Below are 26895 nucleotides of genomic sequence, written 5' to 3' on the forward strand. Positions count from 1 at the left end.
GTCCGACTGCGGCAATTACAGAGGAATCTCCCTGTTATCAGCCACTGGGAAAGTCGTCACTGGAGTCCTCCTCAACCGTGTTCACCCTGTGGCTGAGGAGCTCCTCCTGGAGTCACAATGCGGATTCCATCTCCTTCGGGGCACAACGGACATGATTTTTGCAGCGCGACAGCTGCAGGAAAAATGCAGGGAACAGCACCAGCCCTTATACATGGCTTTTTTCGACATTACAAAGGCTTTTGACACTGTCAACCGCGAGGGTCTATGGAGTGTCCTCCTCAGTTTCGGATACCCCCAAAAGTTCGTCACTATCCTCCGCCTGCTCCACGTAGACATGCAGGCCGTGATCCTTACCAACGGATCAATCACAGACCCAATCCACATCCGTACTGGGGTCAAACAGGGCTGCGTCATTGCCCCAACCCTCTTCTCAATCTTCCTTGCTGCCATGCTCCACCTCACAGTTGACAAACTCCCCGCTGGACTGGAACTAAACTACAGAATCAGTGGGAACCTGTTCAACCTCCGCCGTCTCCAGGCCAGGTCCAACAGTACGCCTGCGTCTGCGCACATACAGAGGCTGAACTCCAGGACGTGGTTGACGTATTTACTGAGGCGTACGAAAGCATGGGCCTCACACTAAACATCAGCAAGACAAAGGTCCTCCAGCAGCCTGTCCTTACAGCACAGCACTGTACCCCAGTCATCAAGATCCATGGCGCGGCCCTGGGCAACGTGGACCACTTCCCATATCTCGGGGGCCTCCTATCAACAAGAGTAGGCATTGACGACGAGATCCAACACCGCCTCCAGTGCACCAGTGCAGCCTTTAGCCGCCTGAGGAAGAGTGTTTGAAGACCAGGCTGGAGAAATACCATCAACGATGTCGCCGCAAGATCCTACAAATTCCCTGGGAGGACAGACGCACCAACGTTAGCGTCTTCGCCCAGGCCAACATCCCCAGCATTGAAGCACTGACCACATTTGATCAGCTCCGCTGGGCAGGCCACATAGTTCGCATGCCAGACACGAGACTCCCAAAGCAAGCGCTCTACTCGGAACTTCTTCACGGCAAAAGAGCCAAAAGGTGGGCAGCGGAAACGATACATGGACACCCTCAAAGCCTCCCTGATAAAGTGCAACATCCCCACTGACACCTGGGAGCCAAAGACCACCCTAAGTGGAGGAAGTGCATCCGGGAGGGCACTGAGCACCTAGAGTCTTGTCGCCGGGAGCATGTAGAAATCATGCGCAGGTAGCGGAAAGAGCGTGCGGCAAACCAGTCCCACCCACCCATTCCCTCAACGACTATCTGCCCCACCTGTGACACAGTCTGTGGCTCTCGTATTGGACTGTACAGCCACCTAAGAACTCATGTTAAGACTGGAAGAAGTCTTCCTCAACTTTGAAGGACTGCCTATGATGATGATGATTATTATTATATTATCCTTGGAGTGAAAAAATTCCAGCCGAATATCTTTTCTTCCAATTTCTTAATCTTGCTGTTGTTTTCGATGATTCATTGTCTACCTTCCTGGGATACAGTTACATGAGTGCCAGTTACCTTTCAATACCTCAGCCAAGTAGATATTCTCCATTTGAAAATGGTGACAGTAAATGTTGTCTTAAAGACACACACTTCCAGCAGGGATCGCCAGACGATGATCAGGAACACAAACTATTGCCAATTTTTCCCTCTTCTAGACAATAGTAGCACCCTTACAACCATCCTCGTCAATTTAACATGTTACCTGATATTTGAACCCTTCACCCTTCGAACAATTTGCCTGGATCCATTTTGTCAATTCCCTTCTTCATCATGAAAACTTCAGAGATCCTCAAATACTCCTCATTTCCAAAGAGAACTAGCCCAACTTCTTTAATTATTCCTTATAGCTTAAATTCCTGACACAAACTGGATTAATCGCCACTGTACCCTCTCACGGGAAATAATATTCTTCCCCTGATAAGAAGCACAACAGTGCAGTTATTTTACCAACTAAAGAAAATATTCTAGACAAAAGGCAATCAGAAAGTGAAATTCTCGGCCACAAATCATGGTTGAAGCACGACTCCATAAATTATTTTAAAAAGGGAATTAAATAGTTGCTTGAAAAAAAGGAATAATAAATTGTATGGGACTGAGCAGAAGAGTGCAATTAGACTAGGTGGCTCACGGAGAAAAACGCGACAGACCCGAACAGCCAGTTTCCGGGGTCAAACAATCTATGCCTTAGAATACAAGTAGTATTTTTGTATTAACAAGTATTAAAAGTGTGTTTTAAGCAGATCAATACAAAGCTGTGGTAGAAATGTTGCATTCTGATTGGAACTATGTCAACTGAAAAGTCACATTATGGAAAAAATACAACTCCGAATTCAGTCAGAAGAAATCAATCAGTACTTTGTGATCCTTCCCATAATCAGTTCCATAACACCCCAGATGTGCGAGAGTAAGCACACCTCAAGTGTATCCGGCTCACTGTTAGACAGCCAATAACCATTAAAAAAAAATTAAACACTTCACCCTAAAGTGGTGCGCACTCAGTTTGAACCGTGTACTTTCACATCTGGGACCAGGGTTCGAATCCATATTTGATCATATAGGATAAACATGTCTTCTCTCTGACTATTGGAAGGAGAAGTGAAATCATTTTTGAGAGCCAGAACCTATATCCTGATAGACTCAAGGCAACAACATCAACTGCGAATTAAGAGCTGAATTATGGGCAATCTCCAGCACCCAGAGACCTCAACGATGTGTTGGAAAAGTAGGAGCAAATGCAACAAGATAGGATGGGATTGAGAACTCAATTTTCTTTAAGATTTTGTAATTCTTGGAAAGACAGTTTTCTGTGGTTTGAAACACTGACAGCCAAAAAAATAAATAAATGGCCAATGAAGCCTTGTTTGCAAGATAAACTTCTGAAGTATTAGTTGACAATGCAGTGTGCTGCTTGAGGTAGAGTATTGGCACAAAATTCTTTGATCATCAAAGGCTGGAAGATTTAATAAGCGGGATTGAAAAGAAAGCATTCTAATCCTGGTGAAACAACCATTTGATGAGCCACATCCTTTAACCAGCTGTAATGTTCAGGTGCAAGAAGATTTGTAATCACAGTTTGGCAGACTAAGAAAGAGACTAAGAAATACTGGGAAAATACCCAGGAAGAGAAACAGACTATTTCAGAAACAAAGACATTTGTGCAAGAGAAGAAGCAAGCACAGTTCAAAGAACTCCAATTAGACATCTGGCAATATTGCCATCAGTTAATTCAATAACATAAGTTGCTAAAGTATGAGAAACACTGGGATAGATCGTACGAATCAGCACTCCTGGCACAACTTGCAGCTTCCTCTTAAAAGCGGTGGTGTTTGTAGGGATGGCTTTTGTTTAATTTTGCCTCAAAATGTTTAGTCGCAGAGGGAGCAACATGAAGAGGCCAAATATTTTTGGATGCTAACCCGGTCGGACTGAAATATTTAGAACTAGGCTTTGGGCCTCATAGAATTGTCGAGCAGGAGGTGCAATACATGCCAAATCTGTGGTAGGTCCAAGAACTACTACATTGTCTTAAACGTGATAAGTTAAGTATAGTCTCACGCAAAACCAATAGGAAGGCTAATTTTAACACAAGAACAAGCAGTGCAAGTACTGCTCAGGGCAGCACACACACTTGTATTTTTATGCTGGAAATGTACTGAGTGTCCAGAATACCCGTTGAGTGTGTGTGTCCAAGAACGTAAAGGAGTGTAGACTTCTCTTCACACATCACTCGAGGGCTGGATCTTCGGCTTTTTGCAATTTCGCCCGTTTCCGGGCGCAAATCGCGGCGAAATTACAATTTTAGCGCCTGGTTAACATTAGCGTTAGAGCATGCAACTTTCGCCAAATGAAAGTTCACGACGAGCGGTAGCGCTAACTCCAGCGTTGTACCACAGAATATGTGCGCCGGGGCCGAAAGTTCCAGCCCGAAAACAATCGGTTGTTCCGCACATGTGCAAATTTTTTTTTTCTTCCCACGTTTCTGGTCTGCTGTCCGATCGCAAATGCTAATGCAAGGTGCAGCCGCGCGCATGCGCAATACACCCGGGGCTGAATCAGCCATTTTATTATTCGATTTTGATCATAGAGGAGGACGACAGCAGACAGCATGCCAGGTGTTTTTCACAAGAGGCTAACGGAGCTCTTGAGGGGGCTGTGGCGTGGAGATGGCAGGAATTACACCGGAGGGGTGGATCTAGACCCCTGCCATCGATTTTTAACAGAAAATAGAGGGAGAATGCTGAGGAGGTGTCTGCCTCAGACACAATGGCCATGAGTGGGAAGCAATGCCGGAAAAAGTTTAATGATCTTTCCAGGGTCGTTGGAGTACAATTTTTATTGATACACTCCTTTATTACTTTCATTATAAATCTGACACTATTTGTTCTCATGCTGTTGCTGTCTCTCAGCACTCTGTAGATTGCCTCCTAAAATGTATGACACATAGGTAGGCTTCGTGTGGCATCCTATTTGCCATGAATGATCTTTACATATTAAGATTGCTTTCTGAGATCTTATAAGATGTTTCCGCACTTCGATCTTGTTTAATCACACTGCTGGATGCAGATAATTTGTTATTTTATTAAAAGTTTCAACATTTGCAAATTATGTTCACAGTTCTAAAAGCTTACAATGTTTCATAAATTATTTTGTTCACCTTAACCATTCTGTGTAGTGTCTCATTTGCAGAATAAGAGTCAACATGGTGGGATAGAGTGGCCAAGCAACGGTCACTCTTCCAAGAATCGTGTTCAATTATGAGCCGCTGACGTAAGGCTTTTGCAGTGGCAACATTTCCACAATGCCTCCCCTGTGGTAGTGGTGGGGGTGGCAAGGATTCCTTGCCAGGCTCCTCCTCCTCCTCTCTCGAGGTGGTCCTGCAATCCCCATTGGCAATTCCTGTCCCCTCATGATGGCTAAGTTGTGAGGCATGCAGCACACCACAACGAACAGAGATCTGCTGAGCTGAGTATTGCAGACAGCCTCCAGAGTGATCCAGGCATTGGAAGCGCTGCTTGAGCTCTCCAATTGTCTGTTTGACGATGTTGCGTGTGGCTGCATGGCTCGCATTATAGCGATGCTCGGCTTCTGTCTGAGGGTTCCGGAGGGGGGTCATGAGCCAGTAACCTTTGTCCCCGAGCATCCAGCTCTGGCCTTGGGGTTGAGGCTGAGACAGTGCTCTCATGCAAGCTGAAAGCATCATGGATGCTCCCTGGCTTTTGGGCATTGACTGCCATGATGCGCTGAGTATCGTCACAGACGATCTGTACGTTCATCGAGTGGAATCCCTTTCAGTTTCGGTAAACCTCTGGATTTTGTAAAGGTGCTTGCAGGGCGATGTGCGTGCAAGTCAAGGGCACACTGAACCTTGGGGAAGCCAGAAAATCATTCAAAACCTACAGCCCTCTCATTTTTAATCTCTTTGGTCATTGGAAAGTTTATGAAGTCCATCCTGCGTGCGTACTGTACAGTAGTCACCTGGCAAATGCAGCTATGTGTAGCTTGCTGTGAGATGGAGCATATGTGCCCCACTGATGCTGAAAGGAGCCGGAGGCATAGAAGCCAAGTGCCACAGTCACCTTCACCTCGACGGACAGTGCAGTCCTGTTGCCGCTGATAGGCTGTAGGTCTGCCTGTATGAGCTGGCATATCTCTGTGACCATCTCTTTTCGGATGCGCAGCTTTCTAAGGCACTGTGCCTCAGAGAGCTGGAGGTATGAGCGATGTTCCCTGAAGTTGTTGGGTGTAAGGCCTCCTCCCCATATGTCTGCGACCTCTTCGATTACGTTGAAAATGATCAATAAGCCTTCTTGCAGCTCGACACCATATAAATATAGCAGCCAGGAATAATGGCTGACATAGTATGGCCCCCATCTTTTAAAATGTTCTTAAATGTCCTTTAAAACAAACTATAAACTCTTAAATGTCACAATGAAAAGTATGCAATAACACAACATTCTTCTCCCAATGCTTTTAATCACTCAGAACACTGACTTTCTCCTCCGTTTCCAAGATGGCGCCATTAGTGCCTGGTGCGCCCTGCGTCTGTCTGGTTTTTCTGGGCGAGTTCCCGGGCGGACGCTAAATCGGGCGATCTGCAGCGATGCACAACAATTTACGTCATCCAGGCGGTGAAAACAGCAGGCGGGCGGTAAGTTTCAGCATCGCCGCAAAACCATTGCCGAGAGTTCCACATGGGCGCAAAATCTTGTGCGTCTCGTTTCACGCCAAAAAAGGTTTTCGCGCCCCACCCAAGCGTTAAATGGGGCGCAAATTAGCTGAAAATCCAGCCCCTTATTTTGAAATGGAATCCAGTCCTGAATTTTTGAAAACTGCATTTTGTTTTAATACAAGACCAAAAGTGTTTGGGCAGCACAAATGGCAACAAATCGGTGTTACCAATTCACACCCCGAGGTCCCTCACTCAACACTTACTTTACTCCATCACTGCTGGTGTAAAGCACTGAGAAATCTTCCCACATATATTAATCCCCAGACATCCTGAACGGTAAATTCTGAGATATTTCCTACATTAAAATTGTGGGTATTGGAACATAGAAGTTTTCAGCTAAGCATTTCTACCTTAACACGTACTTGGGCCTGTAATTTAAATTTCCAATTTCAATGTGGGTTCGGGTCAAAGACACATTAATACTTCTATGGATGACAGGTGTAAAAATGTTTAGCTCCCAGCAATGATGCCTCGACGAATGTGGAACTCTGATCTCCACAAACCGTTGAACAGAAATTATATCCTTTTTCTCTATCTATAAATCTTTGTTTAAATGTGTCCGTCCTAACATCACGTTTAGCTGAACTGTTCTCCACACGTTAAATGGTGAGAATAGCACCAGAAATAGTCATTAACCCTGGACACTTTCATTGATGATTTCGATTGGGCACGTTGAATCAGTTGTGACCTCGAAACAACTTGTACTTTGCTGCCCCGATGAGCAAGTGGATAAATGAACTCGTGATGCTAAGTCAAGTAGACCATGATGTTGCAGACTTAATCCTGCATGTTACAAGTCCCCTGAAGTTGATGGTCTACATCCTAGGGTCTTAAAAGAAGCCGCTGCAGAGATAGTGGATGCATTGGTTGTAATCTACTAAAATTCCATGGATTCTGGAGAGATCCCAGCGGATTGGAAAACCGCAAATGTAATGATCATCATGGGCAGTCCCTCGAAATGAGGATGACTTGCTTCCACGCCAAAAAAAAAGGATGAGTTCACAGGTGTTTCAAATGGAGAACCGAACTACATCCTCAAGGGTGGAAGATGCCTGTGCGTGGATTCTTTAAATGTGTGGTGGCCGTTGCACACCAGCCACCACACAGGCTTGACAGAGCTAAGTCTTGGTCCAGTGGCAAGGATTACCCAAGACAACTGGAGACCTGCTCTGCTGCACAGGCCTAGTGCGCACACATATTGCAGTGTGGGCTGGCCAATGTCCCTTTTTAAGAAAGGAGGGAGACAGAAAGCAGGAAACTATAGACCAGTTAGCCTAACATCTGTCAGTGGGAAAATGCTGGAGTCCATTTTTAAGGAAGTAGTAGCAGGACATTTAGAAAATCATAATACAATCAAGCAGAGTCAGCATGGTTTTATGAAAGGGAAATGATGCAACAAGCAGGGTGGATAAAGGGGAACCAGTAGATGTCGTGTATTTGGATTTCCAGAAGGCATTCGATAAGGTACCACATTAAAAAGTTACTGCACAAGATAAGAGCTCATGGGGTTGGGGGTAATATATTAGCATGGAGAGAGAATTGGCTAACAAACAGAAAGCAGAGAGTCAGGATAAATGGGTCATTTTCAGGTTGGCAATCTGTAACTAGTGGTGTGTGTGTGTGACCACTTCAAGGAGAAATGGAAGGAGGAAAGGAAAATGTTACAGCAACAAATTATCTTATATTTAACACACAGGATGTTGCTTAAGTATCAAGTTCCTGGTAATAATTAATTTGCATGTTTTCATGTATATAGGAACAGCTGTTTCAGAAAGAGAGGTTTGCTCTCCAGAAGCTCTCATTAATTGCTCCCAGCCTCTGGTCATCAGATGCGAGTTGCACTGCTCATCACTGACTGGAAATCTCCTCTGTACCCTCTCCAGTGCAATCAAGTTCTTCCTGTAATGCGGTGACCAGAATTGCACGCATACTCCAGCTGTGGCCTAACCAGTGTTTTATACAGTTCAAGCATAACCCACCTGCTCTTATAATAAAGGCAAGCATTCTGTATGCCTTCTTAACCAGCTTATCCACCTGGCCTGCTACCTTCATGGATCTGTGGACATGCACTCCCAGGTCCCTTTGTTCCTCTACACGTCTCAATGTCCTACCATGTAATGTGTATTCCCTTTCCTACTATTTCTACTAGTGTCCGGGTTAACATTCCTCCCTCAAGCACCACCAAAACAGATTAAATAGGCATTTATGTCACTGCTGTTTACGGGGCCCAGAAGAGGCGTGGGCCCAGGGGCAGCACGGGCCAGCCCACACTGCAATGTGTGCACGCACTGGGTCCATGCAGCAGAGCTGGTCGCCAGTCGTCTTGGTTAACCCTTCCACTGGACCAAGACCAAGCTCTGTCAAGCCCATGTGGTGGCTGGTGTGCAATGTCCACCACGTTAAAAAAAATCCATGCACAGGCATCTTCTACCCTTCAATATGTCGTTCGGGACCTGAAATATTAGGTCCTTCATTGAAACACCTGTGACCTCATCCATTTTTGGCGTGGAAGCAAGTCATCCTCAATACGAGGGATCGCCTATGAGATGAAGGGTTTGTGGGGAATGGCTATGTTCAAGTTGGTTACCGTATCTGGCCAAATAACAACAGTAACTTTGCTTCATAAATAATTAATCGGCTGTAAAAGTCCTTTGGGTGAAAAGTGCTTTTGAGTGCAAGTTTTTTATTTCTTTCCTATATGTAGAATGTGTTCTCCTAAAGCCCTTTATCATGGTGGAGGGCAAAAGTTAACACAACATGATGCCCGAGGAGATGCAGGTTATGCTCAACCAGCTCTGGGGACCAAGGTCCTCTTTGCGATTACTACTTCAGGAAATTACATTTTTAAGATCATTTTATCTCTGCCTCGGACAATGAATGGAAAGAACCCCATCGAAAGTAAAGAAATAAAGCCAGAGAGGTTACTTACTTTACTGTGGAATTCCATCTTTGTTATTAATAGCTTGAGGTAGATGCAGCTCAGTTTCCCATAACCTTCACTTAAGTGACCCTTTGGGGGAAGGAGAATAAAAACACATATTACAATCTTAAGCAAATGTTTCAAAACGAACAAATAAATGCTGTTACAATCTGAATGCTGGTATAACGTAGAAGCTACATCTCAAAAGATTATTAGTACTTTATTTGGTTCAGTAGAAGATCCCAGGATTCATCTTAGGCTGTGCTGGATTAGCTGATCACATGCAGGCTAGTTGAGGTGCTACAATTGACCTCAGTACACCTCCACTGGAAGGGATGGGCAGGGGGAAAATCAGCAAGCTTTTCTTGTTCCTTATTGCAATACAGTAACGTCTGCAAGAAGATGGATGTGTGTAAACATCAGGTGAGGGCAGGATCAGTCTTGGCCATAATGCTGCGATGGGTAAATCGCCTGATCACACTGTGGCCTAGGTTTTTTTTTTCAAACTGTAACACCAACGGCAGCCCACTCATTGTAATGGGTTACTATTGGCATTACAATCAGAAACCTAGGCTTTTGTATTTCAGTTCACACATTATGACCACTCAGGCAAGGTCCTGGATGGGTGCTGGCACTCCCAAAAGCAAACTCCAGCAAGTCAACAAGGAGAGAAAGATGTGAAAATTTAGACAATACTGGAAGGGCAGCCCATACGCTGGCAGCTGCTCTATTAACAAATAATGCAACAGAGAATTAGAATGAAGGGCACAATTAGTTTGCACGAGCTGCTAATGGAACATTAGCCCTGCAGAAATTCCAGACAAGGTAATCCTATCAGGCTCCTATTCAGAAGGACAATGATGTTATTGCCTTCAGCTGAAGACAACACCAGCAGCTCAATATGGTGAAAAGGCTAGATAAGCGGTTGCAATGAACAGTCTACACTCCTCCAATTCTGGCCTCGTGCGTATTCCCAATTTCCATTGCCCCACCATTGGCGGCCGTGTTTTCAGCTGCCGAGGCCCCAAGCCCTGGAATTCCCTCCTGAAACTTCTCTATCCTCCTTAAAGCCTCTCTCTTTGACCAAGCTTGTGGTCACCTGTCCCAATATCTCCTTGTGAGACTCAGTGCAAAACTTTGTTGGATAATGCTCGTCCTTGGGATATTTTACTATGTTAAAGATGTTGTATAAATGTAAGTTGTTGAAAAACATCACTTTTTTTAAACGATGGACTGCTTTGTATTTCCTGCATTTTTTATTTTTAGTTCAGATTTTCAGAATCTGCAATATTCCTTTTTATTTCAAGGCTGTGTTATTAGCAGACAGCAGTACTATGCTGTCACAGAGAAAGATGCAGAAGCTTTCAGTGAAAAGAACAAACAGCAAAAGAAGCTGTAATGTAAGCTGTGAGTATGCTCACAGGTTTGCAGAGCTGTTGCATTATGAGTGGCTTAGCTAGTCATGTGATATTCACAAGACTCAATAAAATCCCAGGTGAGGTATGCAGTTGTGAGCCTAGTGGATGAACTGGCAATGTGTAGTGTGATTGTTAATAAAACAACTAGTTCTTCATAGCAATATATTGCTATGAATTCTTAAGAAAAGAACCCATAAAGCAAATACATTACAGAAGCCATTAAGATTATTTAGATCTACAGTTTCTAACCTAGTATTATTTCTGACCAGATAAACAGTTCAAACCTAATAACATTATTTCATTTACATCATTGGCGCACCTAAAGTAAATAAGAAGTTAAACTCCGGACCTGTGCACAGTTATGTCAAATCTACGAGCACACATCAGGCTTCAAATCCTGGAAAAACATTTTTGAATCTTAATCCATATATCCAACTGTATTAACTTATTGAAAATGTTATGTCAACATTCAGACTTCGCAATTCAGATGTCTCAAGTTGTCTAATGCAAATTCCTGCCTCACACTTAGTATCAGAGCCATAGGGCTGGATTTTCGGGTTGTTTGCGACCCGGTTTGCGCTGGGTTTTGACCCTCCACGGCGAAAAATGGGGCGGTGAGCTGTTTTGCGCCCAGGCACGATCCCCGGGTCGGTTTTGCGGCAGTGTTTAGAAGCACCGCCTGGAGGAGCTGCGCCGGGTGCGCGACGGCTCGTACTGCGACACTGGCAGAAGTTTCAGCAATCACCCGACCCGTACGCCCCGAAACACGCCCCGGGGTTGACGGCCAGGGAAAACGTAGCGGTGCAGCCCTGCGGCAGCAGTGAGTTGGATAAACTGCAAAAAAGGCAAGTTCCAGTTTTTATTTTTTAATGTTTTTGCAGCGATTTATGTTGTAAGGGTGTTGCCAATGTTGAATGTTTTTTGAATTTTGTGGGGGGGGGGGGGTTCCCTCCCAAGGCCTCTCTCTGAGCGCTCCCGGCCCCATGCTTTAGTTGGCGAGGTTCCGGTTTTTGCGCCGCGTTTTATGCCTCTCTTTGTGCTGCGCTCCTGGCACAGGGCCCAAATGACAAACGTTGCTCCACAAAACGCAAACGTTAATCGGGCGGTAAATTTTCCCCCGAAAACAGCAAAGCCGAAAATCCAGTCCATAATATCTACAGCCCCACCCTTCACCCCACCATCATCATAGGCAGTCCCTTGGAATCGAGGAAGACTTGCTTCCACTCTTAGAATGAGTCCTTAGGTGGCTGAACAGTCCAATACGAGAGCCACAGTCTCCGTCACAGGTGGGACAGATAGTCGATGAGGGAAAGGGTGGGTGGGACAGGTTTGCTACAGGTTCTTTCCGCTGCCTGCGCTTGGTTTCTGCATGCTCTCGGCAATGGGGCTCGAGGCGCTCAGCGCCCTCCGGATGCACTTCCTCCACTTAGGGCGGTCTTTGGCCAGGGACTCCCAGGTGTCAGTGGGGATGCTGCACTTTATCAGGGAGGCTTTGAGGGTGTCCTTGTAACATTTCCTCTGCCCACCTTTGGCTCGTTTGCCATGAAGGAGTTCAGAGTAGGGCACTTGCTTTGGGAGTCTCATGCGGACAATGTGGCCTGCCTAGCGGAGCTAATCAAGTGTGGTCAGTGCTGGGGATGTTGGCCTGGTCGAGGACACTAATGTTTGTGCGTCTATCCTCCCGGGAGATTTGTAGGATCTTGCGGAGGCATCGTTGGTGGTATTTCTCCAGCGACTTGAGGTGTCTACTGTACATGGTCCATGTCTCTGAGCCATACAGGAGGGCAGGTATTACGACAGTCCTCCTGTATGGCTCAGAGACATGGACCATGTACACATTCAGAAGCAGAACTCTAGGACATAGTTGATGTATTTACTGAGGTGAACGAAAGCATGGGTCTTACGCTAAACATCTGTAAGACAAAGGTCCTCCACCAGCCTGTCCTCACCGCACAGCATGGCCCCCCAGTCATCAAGATTCACGGCGCGGCCCTGGACAATGTGGACCATTTCCCATACCTCGGGAGCCTCTCATCAACAAAATCAGACACTGATGAGGAGATTCAACACCACCTCCAGTGCGCCAGTGCAGTCTTCGGCTGACTGAGGAAAAGAATGTTCGAAGACCAGGCCCTCAAATCTACCACCCCACCATTGGTGGTTGTGCTTTCAGCTGTCTAGGCTTCACATTCCAATGTTCCCTCCCTAAACTTTTCTACCTCCCTGGCTTTTTCTCCTCCTTTAACACCCTCCTCAAAAACCACATCTTTGATCGAAATATATTCAAAAAGGAGTTAGATGAAGTCCTTACTACTAGGGGGATCAAGGGGTATGGCGAGAAAGCAGGAATGGGGTACTGAAGTTGCATGTTCAGCCATGAACTCATTGAATGGCGGTGCAGGCTAGAAGGGCCGAATGGCCTACTCCTGCACCTATTTTCTATGTTTCTATGTTTCTAGCACCTGGGCCTATGTGGTAGGAACTTGAAATTGCTGTGTGCGAGAGTGAGCAATAGTTTTCATGCTGTACCTGTGGAACTACATTATCCAGAGTACACCGTGACCACTCAAATTACATGGTAACCTAACAAAAAGAAGCAGGAAATTCTAGCTCCTGTGGACAAGTTGCAAGTGAGGGAGTAGGAGGAAGGAAGAAAAAGAAAAGAAAAGACAGACCAACAGACATCACGGGAGTTGTAGATTTCAGCCTGCTCCTGAGAGGCCGACAATACCCAGAATATACGGGGGCAACCAGGCAGAATATTTACAAATAATGGGAGTTGTCATAATGTGGAAGTGTAATCATTTTTTCAGCGTTTTAAACAGTTTGGGTTGTTGAGAGGGGACTGATGTTTGTACCAGGGCCAGAGGACTAGGAGTCCAGAACATGGGGGCATAACCCTAAAATTAAAGCGCACCGTTCAGGTGTGATGTCAGAAGCACGTCTTCACACAAAGAGTCGTGAAAATCTGGAACTCTTTTTTTTCTCCTTCCTCCCCCCGCCCCCCCCATTGATTGCAAATTTCAAAATTCAGATTAATAGATTTATGTAAGTTATAGAATGGAGCTAAATGGAGTCAAGATGCAGATGCGCCATGATTTAACTGATTGGAAGAACAGACTCTGGGCGGGGCGGGGGGGGGGGGAGCTGAATGGCCGACTCCTGTTCCTAAGTTCCAGAAGGAATGTTTATAAGGCACTTGGATGCTGACTTCAGTCACTGCAGCCTGAGGCAGCCAGACCCAGACTATGTTCAAGTGCTGGTCACTTGGGAGTCTCAACAGTGGAAATAACCTCCTTAGGCAGTGCTACACCAAAAGCTTCAGTAAGTACCACACATCAACAGTGAGAAGTGAGGAGGAGGGGAGCTTCTTTTATAATGAAAATAACTGAAAGGGAAGGAGGAAGAAAATAAAATCCTTGCATCTTAAGCAAATATTGCAAATCCACCATGAATTTTAGAGCAAAATAAAGTATACATGTGCTGTAATTAATTGTGAATACAAGTGTCAGGGATAAATTGTAAGAGTTGCAAATAGGTGGTCAGAATTATGCTGACGGTAGTGAACTTATCAGTATTAGGAGGGTCTGTATAATTGCCAATGTATGTAACACTTGTTTATGTAGGTATAGCACAAATGTATAATGCATTAAACTGAATCCGTAACCTAATACTTACAACAGCAAAATCAGCAGTTGTTGATCAGAAGTCTCTGAGGAAGCCAGTATAGGCATCTATTATACTGTGGCAAAGTGCAAGTCATGGGACAACATCATAGAAGATGGGCAATTGCACACACCACTCAGACAGTTTGATAGGAGTCGACAAATCAATGTAACTTCGCTGATGGGTCTAATTCTATCGAGGATTTTGTAGGAGGGTGCTCCTCTCCAAAACCTGTATAAATTGTACTTGAAACCTCTTGTATTTCGGAGGTTCCACGACTGAACCTTCCCGTGCATTGCTCGTAATAAAACCGGTAAACCTGAGGTTTTGTTTGTTTACTTCCGTGGTCGTTATATAGTGGGAAGCTGGGCGAGGTGTCGATTAACTATATCAGTTAGTCCACCTTGAGGGAGAGAAGCCTCCTTTTTACCCCAACACAAGGTTTAGGGGGGGGGAAAAGACAAAATTACTTGCAGCTTCAGAAAGTTGCCTTTAAAAAAAAAGTGGTCACTAAATAGTATTAAGGTGTGTAATACAGGCAATTCTCGATTATCCGCACAAGGATGCAATGGGAAACTCTTGTAACGGCATTTAAAAGTGTGTGTGTGTGACGTCACTTTGAAACTCTGATGTTCCTTTCGAATGTTGCCTGTTGAGCCTTGCTTTTAAGCACTCTGCCTTGCCTCAGCTCCCGCTGCTGTTCGCATACAGGTCCACTGCCTCTCATAATTCATTAAAATGCCACGAACAGTTACAGGAAGTAATCAGCAAGCCTAATGGTCTTTAGTTCTAGAGGACTAGATTAGAAGATACGCTACAGCTATTGGTTAGAGCACACCTGCAGTACTGTAAGCATTAACTGCAATGTCAACTCACTGTAACGGAGAAATCGTTTACCCGGCATAGCCCAATCCCCGAGGGACCCGGATAATCGAGAGTTGCCTGTACTTTCACCTTAGATTGGTCAGGTGATATATTGCTTCAATAAATTTGCTGCATTAAAGCAACAAGTGAACCATGCCACGTTTAGGCGGAAGAACAGCAGCAATCATACAGCACACTCCAGACTGCCCGTGAGCAACACAAGATTTACTGGATAGATCGTCTCTGCTGCAGATATTTATCCAAATGTTTGCACCCTTCTGTTCTGAAGGCATTGAATATTGCTGTTGTTTAGTTCTATGGGCTTTGGCAGCTTTCTCGCACATCATCCAGGTAGCTATTCTTCATGTATGAAGCTAGACAGCGAGCATCAGCAGGTTTTCAACTGTGGAGTACATGACAGTCAAACCCAAACCTGGATTCAATTCAGTCCACACAAATGTACTTTCCAGCAGGAGTCACTGGGCAGTGATCAGGAGTAGGAACCCTGACTGAATCGTCCAGAACACCAAGTCCAATTGTCACATTCTTACTGTTGCCCCAGCTAACATTAAATATAACTGAAACTGGAACCTTGTGGTCTGTGTAGCACCATACCAGACAGGCTGTGCCCAAGTCATCAGAGGGGCATAGAATCATGCAGCACAGGAGGTGGCCATTCGGCCCATCATGCCAGCATCGGCTCTCTGAACAAACTATTCAATTAGTTCCACTTCCTCTCCTCTTTCTCGATAGCTCAGCAAAGATTTCCTTTTCAAATATTTATCCAATTACTGAATCTGCTTCCACTGCACTTTCAGACAGTATTCCAGATCACAACAGCTGGTGAGTTAAAAAGAAATTCTCATCACCCCCCTGGATATTTTTGCCAAATATCTTACATCTTTGTCCCCTGGTTAGCAGCTCTCCGGCCAGTGGATAGTTTTGTTCCATTTAGTCGATCAAAACCGCTCTCAATTTTGACCACCTCTATTACATCTCCCCTTAACCCTCTTCGCTCTAAGGAGAACAATCCCAGCTTTGCTAGTCTCTCCACATAACTGAATTCTCCCCATCCCTGGTACATTCTGGTAAATCTCGGCTGAACCTTCTCCAAGCCCTTGGTATCCTTTCTAATGTGTGGTACCCAAGAAGACATTTACGCTTCTTAGGACACAAGAGATACATGAGAACTCCAGGAGTTGGCTTAGAGAAGAGCCACGGTACGACTTCCTCTTTAGTATGGTAGTAGCAAAGCAAATTAAGCATCAATATCCAAGTTGGATATCCAGGCCAAAGCCTCCGGTGTAACAGCGTGGATATCTTGTAGACTGCCTGCAATTTTCCTGAGGGCAGTGCTCAATGATGTGCTCCAGGGTCTGTTTAGTAGCTCCACAGTTGCATGATGGGGATACTTTAATCTTCCCCCTGTGGAGAAGGCGGCAGTATCTACCATGACCACAGGACTGATCCCAGCCATCTGAGGACTGAGCTATTCAGAGAATCTTGGGCCAGAAAGGAGGTGACCAAGATGTGACCTTTTAAACAGCATTGAAAAGCCAAATCCAGAACACTACTTCAAACTCAGGGTACAGAGTTTGAAACAAGTCAAAGGCAAGTTCAGGGCTGAAGTCAGGAAGTCTTTCACACAGTGAACTTCTTCAGAATGGACTTTTGGGTAATCGGAGGGAAAACATCTGGGTCATTTCAAGAAAAAAAAGACAGTTGAATGCCATGATGGAGGGACTGTAGGGTTTTTGGACAAAGGAACTAAAATGGTCCTTCCTTATCTGTAGGTACCTTGTGATTATGTGAGTGTTTGAGCTTTACTATTCAAGTATTAAATATTTAACCCTTTAAGATGTGAAGGCCTTAAAGAGGGTGCAGAAAAGATTTACAAGAATGCTTCCAGGGACGAGGGACTTCAGTGGTTAGACTGCAGAAGCTGGGGTTGTTCTCCTTGGAGCAGAGAAGGTTGAGAGGAGATTTGATAGAGGTGCTCAAGTTCATGAGGGATCCCAGGCAAAGTAGAGAGAGAGAGAGAGAAACTGTTCCCATTGGCAGAAGGGTCGAGAACCGGTGCACACAGATTTAAGGTGATTGGCTGGAAGAACCAAAAGCGACAGGAGGAAGAACTTTTTTACACAGTGAGTGGTTAGGATCGGGAATGCACTGCCTGAAAGGGTGGTGGAGGCAGAACTGTGGCTTTCAAAAAGGAGTTGCTTAAGTACCTGAAGGAAAAATATGCAGGGGAGTGGGACTAGCTGAAGTGCACGCAGAAAGCTGGCATGGGCTCAATGGACTGAATAGTCTCCCTCTGTGCTGTAAACATTCGATAAACCCGAAACAAGTCACATCTGACCCCAGACAGACACAGGCTTGTTTTTCTACTTGCACGGTAGAATGACTAAACAATTAAGGATTTAATACTTTAATAGCTTAATTAAAAAATCCTACAAAAAAATTCAAGACTTGAGGCTGCAAATCTTCACAGAAATGCTTAAGGGAGGCACATTTTACATTCAGGAGAATATTATTTTTGATATAACTCAAGCTACTTGTAAAAAAAAAAATTCTCTAACTGGGGACACTGTTGAGGCCAGCTAGCTCAGCGCAGACTGAGGATCAAACCCAGGACCTTCCTGTTCTACACGACTCATTTACTCAGTGCTAACCCTATTAGTTCAGAAAATATTTAGTATAGTTGAACCATGGTTAGGGCAACACTGCCTGAATCTAGATGGTTTCCACGTTCTTTCACAGTTACAGACAACTACAAAACTGTCATCCCAGTGTGGTGAACTTCATCAAACTACAGATAAAAGTTGCGTTGCTGCACCTCCCTTAGATTAAAAACAGCAGTCTGAGCAGAGTCTGAGATGGACTCTTATGTTTTAAAAAAGGAAATAATCAAAATTGTTTCTAACAAGAGCTCATCTATGCTCCCAGAATAACATGTCCCACGAGCACACTAAATAATGAATTGTAGGTTGTCTTCCATTCCCCTTATCTCCTCAAATATGACGTAAGCTGCGAAATGGTTCCACGAGTGCCAGCAGCCAGACAGTGGGCGTTATCGTGTTATTGGCTGGGGCAGGCATTCCAGCCAAGACTGACCCATCCCTTATTTGTTATGATTCAGGATTTTATAATGCCTTTTTCCTTTTCAACATTTTCACAGCAATTCCTGTAAGCAGACTGATCATTTATGATCTGAAAATGGTGCTTTCCATGTGATCCGTCTTGCCACAGGTTCTGGGATCCGGAACTAAGAACTACAGTGAATCACATACTGAAAATTGTGCAGATTCATCCTACATTTTCAGGTAAAAAGATCACCTCATAGATCAGATCTTCAATCAGCTAAAATAGCTTCAGTATTTACATTATGAAATGCACAGGAACAAGGATTATGATTAGCTAATCATAGAACAATGCAATAATCAGTCATAGTCGTTCAGAAATATCCCTTTGAAATCTTGTGAAGAACATTAACAATTCAATACACAAAGGGCCAGGACAACTGCTGCAGACAAAGCCTCCCATTTCCTCTCTGTTGATGGCCAACTCTTTCTGGTCAGGATTCAGAGATAAATTCCTCTCAGTAGCCAAGACCCAATTTGTTATTGACATTTCCTTGGATTTTAAAGGATTCTTGCAACTTTTGACAATATCAAGATAATGAGGTCAGGTGATCAGCCGAAAGTGACAAGGGTGCAAGCGGGCAATCTTTAACAAGGCTTGGCATTGTACTTCAAACAGCCTCTCATTGACAACCATTTAAACATTATCTCTTTCAAACATTTAGATGCATTCTGGTCTGGGATACACTGAACCCAGGATAAACAGCACACAATTCTTTCAGGTCTGAATAATCAAAATAAACAAAAGTGCTATCGGGATACACCAATTTGTATTTCGGAACAATGATCTGACTCCAGGCTGACATCTTGGCTTTAAAGGCACTAGACAGGATGGTGAAGTTAGCGTTTGTGACATAGATTTCAAATCTATACAAAACGGATATTCTGCACAGTGCTACATGTAACATGATTCGGGATCGGTATTGAAATGTATCCTGGAATGTAATGTAAACCTGTTCTCATCTGCTCCATGTAATACCTTCATTTGCACAGTACTACATGTAACGTGATTTACGGATTGTACTAAATTGTACCTTGAAATGAAATGCACGCTAGTGCATTGTATGGAACTGCTGTCAGCATCCAAACGAATTGTATGGAATTGCTGACCGCAAGGTACTGAACTATTTTCCAATGTATTGTGAAAATTTTATATGAATAAAAGTATATTTTTGGAAAAAAAACGGATATGCAATTTATCATCAAATCGCATCCAAATAAAAGCTCTATCCGGCATGAATCACCGATTAACTAGCAATTAAAAACCCACGGTGGTGCGAACACATCGAATGCCAGGGCTACAAACAGAAATGGTACGACAGCAGCAGGTGCGACTTCAACCCTTCTGGAGCCAGTACTGCAATCGGTAGAACAAAGACTTCGAAGATCTGCAATGAGCGGTCCAACAACGATCTCACCGCAGCTGTAGCTTCAACCATGACATGTCAATTTTTTAATCTTGATTTTTAATCATATCAAAACAAAGCCGTATTAGGAAGCTTCATCAATGAATTGACTTTTTTTGTGTGTCTTAAGTTCCATGGACACTGGCTGCTGTCCAGTAGCTAGCCATTCTCAACATTTGTTGCTTTGATCAATTCATGTCAACAGGCTATTTAATCATTAAAGGGGCGCTGCAGTTGACTCTGCCTGTCCTAACCCAACATTCAGACATGCGCACATTCCTAGTCCAATTTTTTCTTTCCTGCCCTATCCAGCAATGCTCAGGGCCAACCAGTGTTCCCACTGGTAGCCTGGATATCAGCTGAAGACAGCACAGACCTAGAACGTTTCCAGTCTCAGTTAGCACCACAATTGTACAGTGCATTTACCCACCGAGCCAGTTATTTTGAAATAAAGTTCCAGGTTTAGAGTGTGTATTTCAAAGATTTGTATTTAGTAGCACAGTGGATTGTAGGGCGCAGGCAGCTCCTGGTGGTGGCAGAGTCACTCAGGAAGTGCTGCTTCTCAATCTAATTTCATACAAGACTAGGAGAGTGGGAATCAAGATTTCAGGAGGTTGCACTTCAACTTCAGCTTAGGCCCCAAGCTCTGGAATTCCCTCCTTAAACCTCTCTGACTTTCTACCTCTCAAGTCGTTCCTTGATTCCGACCGCTTTGACCAAGCTTTTGGTCACCTGTCATAATATCTCATGATGTGGTTTGGTGTCAAATTTTGTCTGATAATGCTCCTGTGAAAGGCCTGTGGACATGTGTGGGTGGACCTGGAGTGCCGGAGAGCCATTTACCATTGAAGCAGTTATGAAGCTGTCTTAACGACGCTTACTTTAACTTGTCTGACAAAACGTGGTGCTGCAAAATATGAAAGGTTAAGCACACAATAGTTATGATGATGATTTAATTAATAGGTCTGCTCAAGATCAAAGCCGCTGTTCAGTACCCACAGAATCTTGGCACCTAAGCTCGATTCTAGTCGTCTTCATAGCTCCCAGCTCAGGCTGAACCCAACCATCTGCAACCTTGGTGTCCTGCTCAGCCTGGAGACCAGTTTAAAAACACACACCCAGTCCCTCAGACTGCCGATTTCCACTCGCGTAACATGGTCTACATCCACTCTTTACCGCACCCTCATTAACCCTTTGTCCCTTCAGACTCAACTTCTCCAAATGCTCTCCTCGCAGACTTTGTGAGCTCCATGCCACACAAATTCCATTGATCCAGAATTCTAACAGCCACATCCTACCCTGTACTAAATCTCACTCACCATCGTGCCCATCTCATTGGTCTCAATTAGCTCCAAATACCCAGACACATTGATTTCAAAATCCTCATCCTCAACAACCTCTTGTCGTCCAGTGTCCCAGCTCACACCTTCTGCTCTTCGAATTCTGGTCCACTTTGTGTTCTCCCTTCTCTCTGCTCCACCATTGGTAACAGAGCCTTCACCCATCAGGTCTCTGCACTCTGGACTTCTCTTCCTAAACTCCGACCGGTTGCCACCTCTCTTCCCCAAACTTCAAACACCTCCTTAAAACGTACCTGTTTGAATACACCTTCAGTCGCCTCCCTAAATATGCTCCCAATCCCTGCTGGGTGTCTAATCATTTCTCATTTTTGTGCTGTCTCTGCTGGCTTTGGCTTTAAACAGTGTTTCAAACAGTTTCCTGTAAATGTTTTGGTGATAGGCATGGTAAATATGTCATGTACACCAAAGAATATATACCAACGAGAGCTCCAGGGCACTTACCCACATTCTGCTCATGTCGCTCAGCTCATTCTTGTATCGCATGGAGTCCTGTAGAACCTGCAATATAGTGAATAATGCAGGTGAGAGAACGCTCAATAAAACACTTCAGAGCCTCTGATCTAAACAAACCTAGTTAACCAGAAAATATATTATACACTCACAAATAATAAAATATAGAAATATAACTCTCAAATAATACATGATAAAAGCATTACAACAGACCAGATGCCTTTTACAGTCAATGAACATGGACGGCATGAGTGTGGAATGGAAACGTTTAGTCGGAAGACTCCATCAGCTCGCACAAATACATTACCCACTCAATCCAATTAGAAAAAAAAAGACTATTGTAGGAATAGTTTATGCCAGAGTCATGGTGTTTTGTTTTGTTGATAATGCTCTTGTGAAGCGCCTTGGGACATTTGACTCTGCTATATCAATACAAGTTGTTTTGTTGTTGATAGACCAAAATAGGTTCCATTATTCCCGTCCTCCTTTCCTGAAGGTGTTTGCTGGCTATGGTTCCAAGCCCATTGCTTAAGGTACTATCAATCATTTGTGAGCCTTGATGGTTTCACTGTAAAGGGCATTACCAATTTAACCGAACCCTGTACTCGCTTAACATCCAGACACACACTTTCCAGCAGGGCTCACTGGATGAGCGGTCATGAAGGAACCCTGGCTAAATTTTCTCTTCGCCAGTCAAGGAGCACAGGCCAAATAGGCCCTAACTATCGCAAAATCTTATCCCCTGGTGAAACTTTTAACATGTTACATAGAAATAGGTGCAGGAGTAGGCCATTCGGCCCTTCGAGTCTGCATCACCATTCAATATGATTATGGCTGATCATGCAACTTCAGTACTCCATTCCTGCTGTCTCTCCATACCAATGTTGTATTAGCAGATGTTATTACTCAAGTAATGTAAATCTCAATAATAGTGTTATATGGGAGAGGGTTGGTAGAGTCCCAAGTTGGCTCCAAGATGACACACTTGACAATGGGAGATTCCAACCGAATCGACTGACAAATTTCATAATTCAATACCTAAACCAGTTAGATTTGCAGTAGTCAGGGGTAACAATGATGATTGAGCAGGTAGGCTGCTCTTTGATGGAAACTGGACCTGCCACTTGGCTCCAGGTAACCCTGGAAGCAATGGGTAGGGCCATCTGTGCTGGACAAACAGAGGAAAGTTTGCCAGTGATCAGTGCTGGTAAACCTGCTGTTTTAGTGGGTTGAACTCCAGCAGCACCTGTGTACACATTTGGGGGTTCTTAATACTGGGATCATGCTAGCTACACCCAAGTTCCCTTGGTGGCACGTCCCTACAGAGAACTTGCAATTCATCAGGCAAAAGGGAACCACCTTTGCAGTGACATTTCACCATGAAGTTTCAGTGAAAGCCTATTATGAGACGTCAAACTGAGATCCCGTCTGCCCTCTCAAGTGGAATTAAAAGATCCCATGGCACTATTTATTTCAAAGCCAATGGGCCCAAAATTCAACAACTTACTGCCCACTAACACCCAGAAATACGTTTCGTCAAAAAAACCACATTTACTGTCCAGATAAACTCAGCAGTCATTACCGCCGGGCGGTATTCGATACTGTCCACCCAAAATGGAAGTTTCATCATTAAGAGCTGCTTACCACCAGGCCTTAGTACTGTTCTGAAAAAGCAGGTCTTACCAGATCTTAAGTGGATGGTATGGACACAGAGCTGACAGATATAATTGTTTCACAGAAGTGTGGCATGTTTGATATTACACAGATCTTTATTGTTCTCCACAGTTTGATGTATTATTAAATGGATTGGTTTTCTTGTATTTTCTAATGTTAGCCAATAATGCAGTTTGAATAGCAATATAACCACTGAATCTGGAAACAATGGACCCCAAGTTTCGTGCCGCGGCGAAAACGGCGCAACTCCGAGCTGGGTGCCTGTTTTTCGCACCGAAAACTGCGCCTAAAAAAAAGTCCGATATTCTCGAGCTCCTTGGAGCTCGCTGTCTGCTTGGCGCGGCGCGCTCTTCGCAGCAGGAGGCGGAGCCTAACACTCGCGCCGATTTTCTCAGTAGCAAGGGGCGGGTACAATTTAAATTAGCCTTCGTGGTGCCGGCAACCCTGCGCATGCGCGTTGGAGCGTGCGCGCAGTCTCACACAAACATTGGCACTCGGCCATTTTTAAAAATACTGCAGAAAAAGTGAAGATTTGTTTCTTGGACCCCTGCAAAGGCTTGTAATTTAATTTTTTTTGATATTTCTGTGTGTGAGGGAGTGCTTTTAGCAGCACTGCTGAATAAATCACCTGCTGAAATCAGTGAGTTCAGCTTTTCACTACTAAACTTGCAGAACCGGTGCTGCATTGGTGCATGCAAATTAAGGACTGTGTGGAGAAATAAGAGTGCCAATTCAACTTTGCAATGGATCAACGTCCACCAAGAACAAAGAATTTCTTGCATGAGGAAGTGGAGATATTAGTCAACGTAATTGAGCAGAGATGGCAGGAGCTAGATACCAGCAACAGAGGTCGCATAAAAGTGCCACCAAAAGAAATGAAGAAACGCTGGAACCAAGTTGCAGAAGATTACTGCGCAGTGGTGCATACCAGGAGATCTGGAAGTCAGTGTAAAAAGAAATGGCACGACCTTGATCAAGTAGTTAGTGTAAGTAATATTTCCCATTTTTAATTTAATCATAATTGTAACCTGGCTATCTGTATGTCCCACCTTGCAGACTGACACACTCTGTAAAAAGTTATATTTTACTCTTTGCAGAAGAAATTGGCCCACAACAAAAGGGAGGCAACTCGGACAGGAGGAGGCGTGCCCAATCTGCATCCACTGACACCCTTGGAACAAAGGGTAGCTGCTATGATGAGTCGGACATGGAGTAAGCAATCGGTACAGCACAAGCTGGGCCTGCACGCGAGGAAGAGGGTAAGTCCTGAAAATGCATCATGGCCCTTTAAATCAACCTGCTGCCTGGCCTGCTATGTGTGAGAGTACTCATGCCACCCACCCGGCCCCCTCCCTTGCTGTTAAGCATTTGACTGTTCTGATGTATTTTGCAGAACATGATGATGATGATGATGATGCTGCTGCTGCTGCTGCCAACCCTGAGGATCCTGAGGGTACAGAACAAGAACCAGTACAACCAGCTGCGGATGATCCAGACTGGATGATGGCAGCGATGACTGAAATGTCTGCAGGGGAGAGCTTCCAATTTAATGTTTATGAGCCCCCATCAAGGGGCATGAGAGTTTCAACCCCTAGCATAGGTCTTGGTTCCACCTTCCATGGTTTCGCTTCCGATGATGCGGGTCCCAGTGGTGCTGCTGGTATAATGCAGCATTCTACAGTCAGTGCACTACCGTCCCAGCCTGCGCCTCCCTCTCGCATAGGTTCTGGTTCCACCTACTATGGTTTTGATTCCGACGCTTCGGGTCCCATTGTTGCTGCTGATATCATGGAGCAGTTTACACCCATTCGTCCAACATCCCAGCCCACGGCTCGCACTCGAGTGCTGTCGTCTGGAACACCGAGCGTCCTACCGTTCCAGCCCGAGCCTCTCCCTCTAGTTCTGCCGTCTGGAACACAGAGCGTCCCACAGTCCCAGCCCGCGCCTCCCTGTGTAGTGGTGCCGCTTGCAACACCGAGCATCCCACCATCCGTGCCCGCGCCTCCCAGTGTAGTGGTGCCACGAGGCAGACTCAGGCAGAGGAGAAAGAGATTGGAGACACGCTTTCCTGAGATGCAGCGTGCAACAGATGCGACTCAGGTTGTGGCATTGGGTATGGAGACCAATGAGCTTACCCGATCACTCATCGGTGGCGTCAATGCAGTAGGTGAAGAGTTGACGGTCCTGACGGGAGAAATAGCAGTAATGACACGGGAACTTAGGGAGGGAATGTCCGAGGGAGTGCAATCGACGGCACAGGCCGTCAGGGAGGGCATGCAAGTGTTGGCACAGGCCATCAGGGAGGGCCTGGTTGAGGTAGCTCTGCAATAAGGGCACACAGCCCAGCCAATCAAATGACAGCCCCATGAGGAAGTGAACATTCACTGAGATATGGATGAGACATGATTGCAGCCTTTCTTTGCTGCTTTTGTTCTTGTTGTTGATGTAGCTGTAGTAGTGTTTTTCAAATTGAAATTGTTTTGTAAGTTTTGTAACTTTACAACTTATAAGGGATCTTATGGTTTTTAAGTGATCTTATAGTGTAAATGCCCTCACATTTTTTTGTATCTTATTTAATTTTGCACCTAAAAAGCGATCCTGAAGTTTAAGTGTGTAAGATTTTTCACAATGAAACTGTTTTGTAAGTTTTGTAACTTTACAACATATAAGTGATCTCAGGGTTTTCAAGTGATTTTATAGTGTAAATGCTCTCACATTCTGTAAATTATTTAATTTTGCATCTAAAAAGTGATCTTGAAGTGTAAGTGATCTTAGAGTGTAAAATTTTTCACATAGTGTTTTGTAACTTTTGTAACTTTACAAGTTTATAAGTGATCTTAAAGTTTTTAAGTGATCTTCAAAAGTCATATTAAAAAGTATAGTTTGATACAACAAATATTTTATTAGAGTGACGTTAACTTTTCAATAAAATATTTTTTCATTAAAACTGTTTCATGTTCCATTAACACAACACAACGTAGGAACAACTGCAAAGAATAAACATGTCCATATGCAAAAGTGGTCGCAGAGCCCTCAGGCATCAGTAGTTGAAGCATTCACGGATGAGCTGCTGGCGCAAGTCTCGAGCAATCGTTAAAGGGGCACGATGGACGGCCCTCCTCCGACCTCGTGCTTCGGCATCAGGCACTTGCATGCTTTCCTGATTGTCGTTATCATCCACATCCTGGTCTTCCGTAATACTATCATCATGCACTGGACCCTCACGTCGGTCTTCGGGTTCCACTACCAGCTCCTGCTGCCTCATGATGGCTAAGTTATGAAGCATGCAGCACACAACAGTGAAGTGACCGACAATCTGAGGAGAGTATAGCTGTCCTCCGGAATGGTCCAGGCATCGGAATCGCTGTTTCAATATGCCAATGGTCCTCTCAATGATGCTGCGCAATGTGTGCCATGTTGTATTGACGGTCAGCTTCTGTCCGTGTCACGGGTAGGGGCGTCATGAGCCAGGTGGTCAGGCCGTACCCTTTGTCTCCCAGTAGCCAGCTCTGCCCTTGTGGCTGCTGCTCAAACACGTCAGATAGAACGCTGTCGCGTAGGATGAACGCATTGTGGGTGCTGCCAGGGTATCTCGCATCGACTGACATGATGCGCTGCTTGTCGTCACACACGAGCTGCACATTGAGAGAGTGGAAACCTTTCCTATTTCGGTACTGCTCAGATTCCTCCACGGGTGCTCGCAAGGCTATGTGGGTAC

The 26895-nt window shown here is 44.7% G+C and overlaps 1 protein-coding gene across 1 annotated transcript in view; it reads right to left on the minus strand.

The window, feature by feature from the left end:
* hip1 (huntingtin interacting protein 1) overlaps window positions 1–26895 on the minus strand; it is a 308542-nt gene that overhangs the window by 129109 nt on the left and 152538 nt on the right. The window contains exons 4-5 of the mRNA XM_070857288.1: window positions 21495–21551; window positions 9208–9288 (exon numbers count right to left, since the gene is read on the minus strand). Coding sequence (XP_070713389.1) covers window positions 9208–9288; window positions 21495–21551 — 138 coding nt within the window. The remainder of the gene's footprint in view (window positions 1–9207; window positions 9289–21494; window positions 21552–26895) is intronic.

Source organism: Pristiophorus japonicus, chromosome 16 (assembly GCF_044704955.1).
Source record: "Pristiophorus japonicus isolate sPriJap1 chromosome 16, sPriJap1.hap1, whole genome shotgun sequence".
In the NCBI taxonomy this organism is placed as follows: domain Eukaryota; kingdom Metazoa; phylum Chordata; class Chondrichthyes; family Pristiophoridae; genus Pristiophorus; species Pristiophorus japonicus.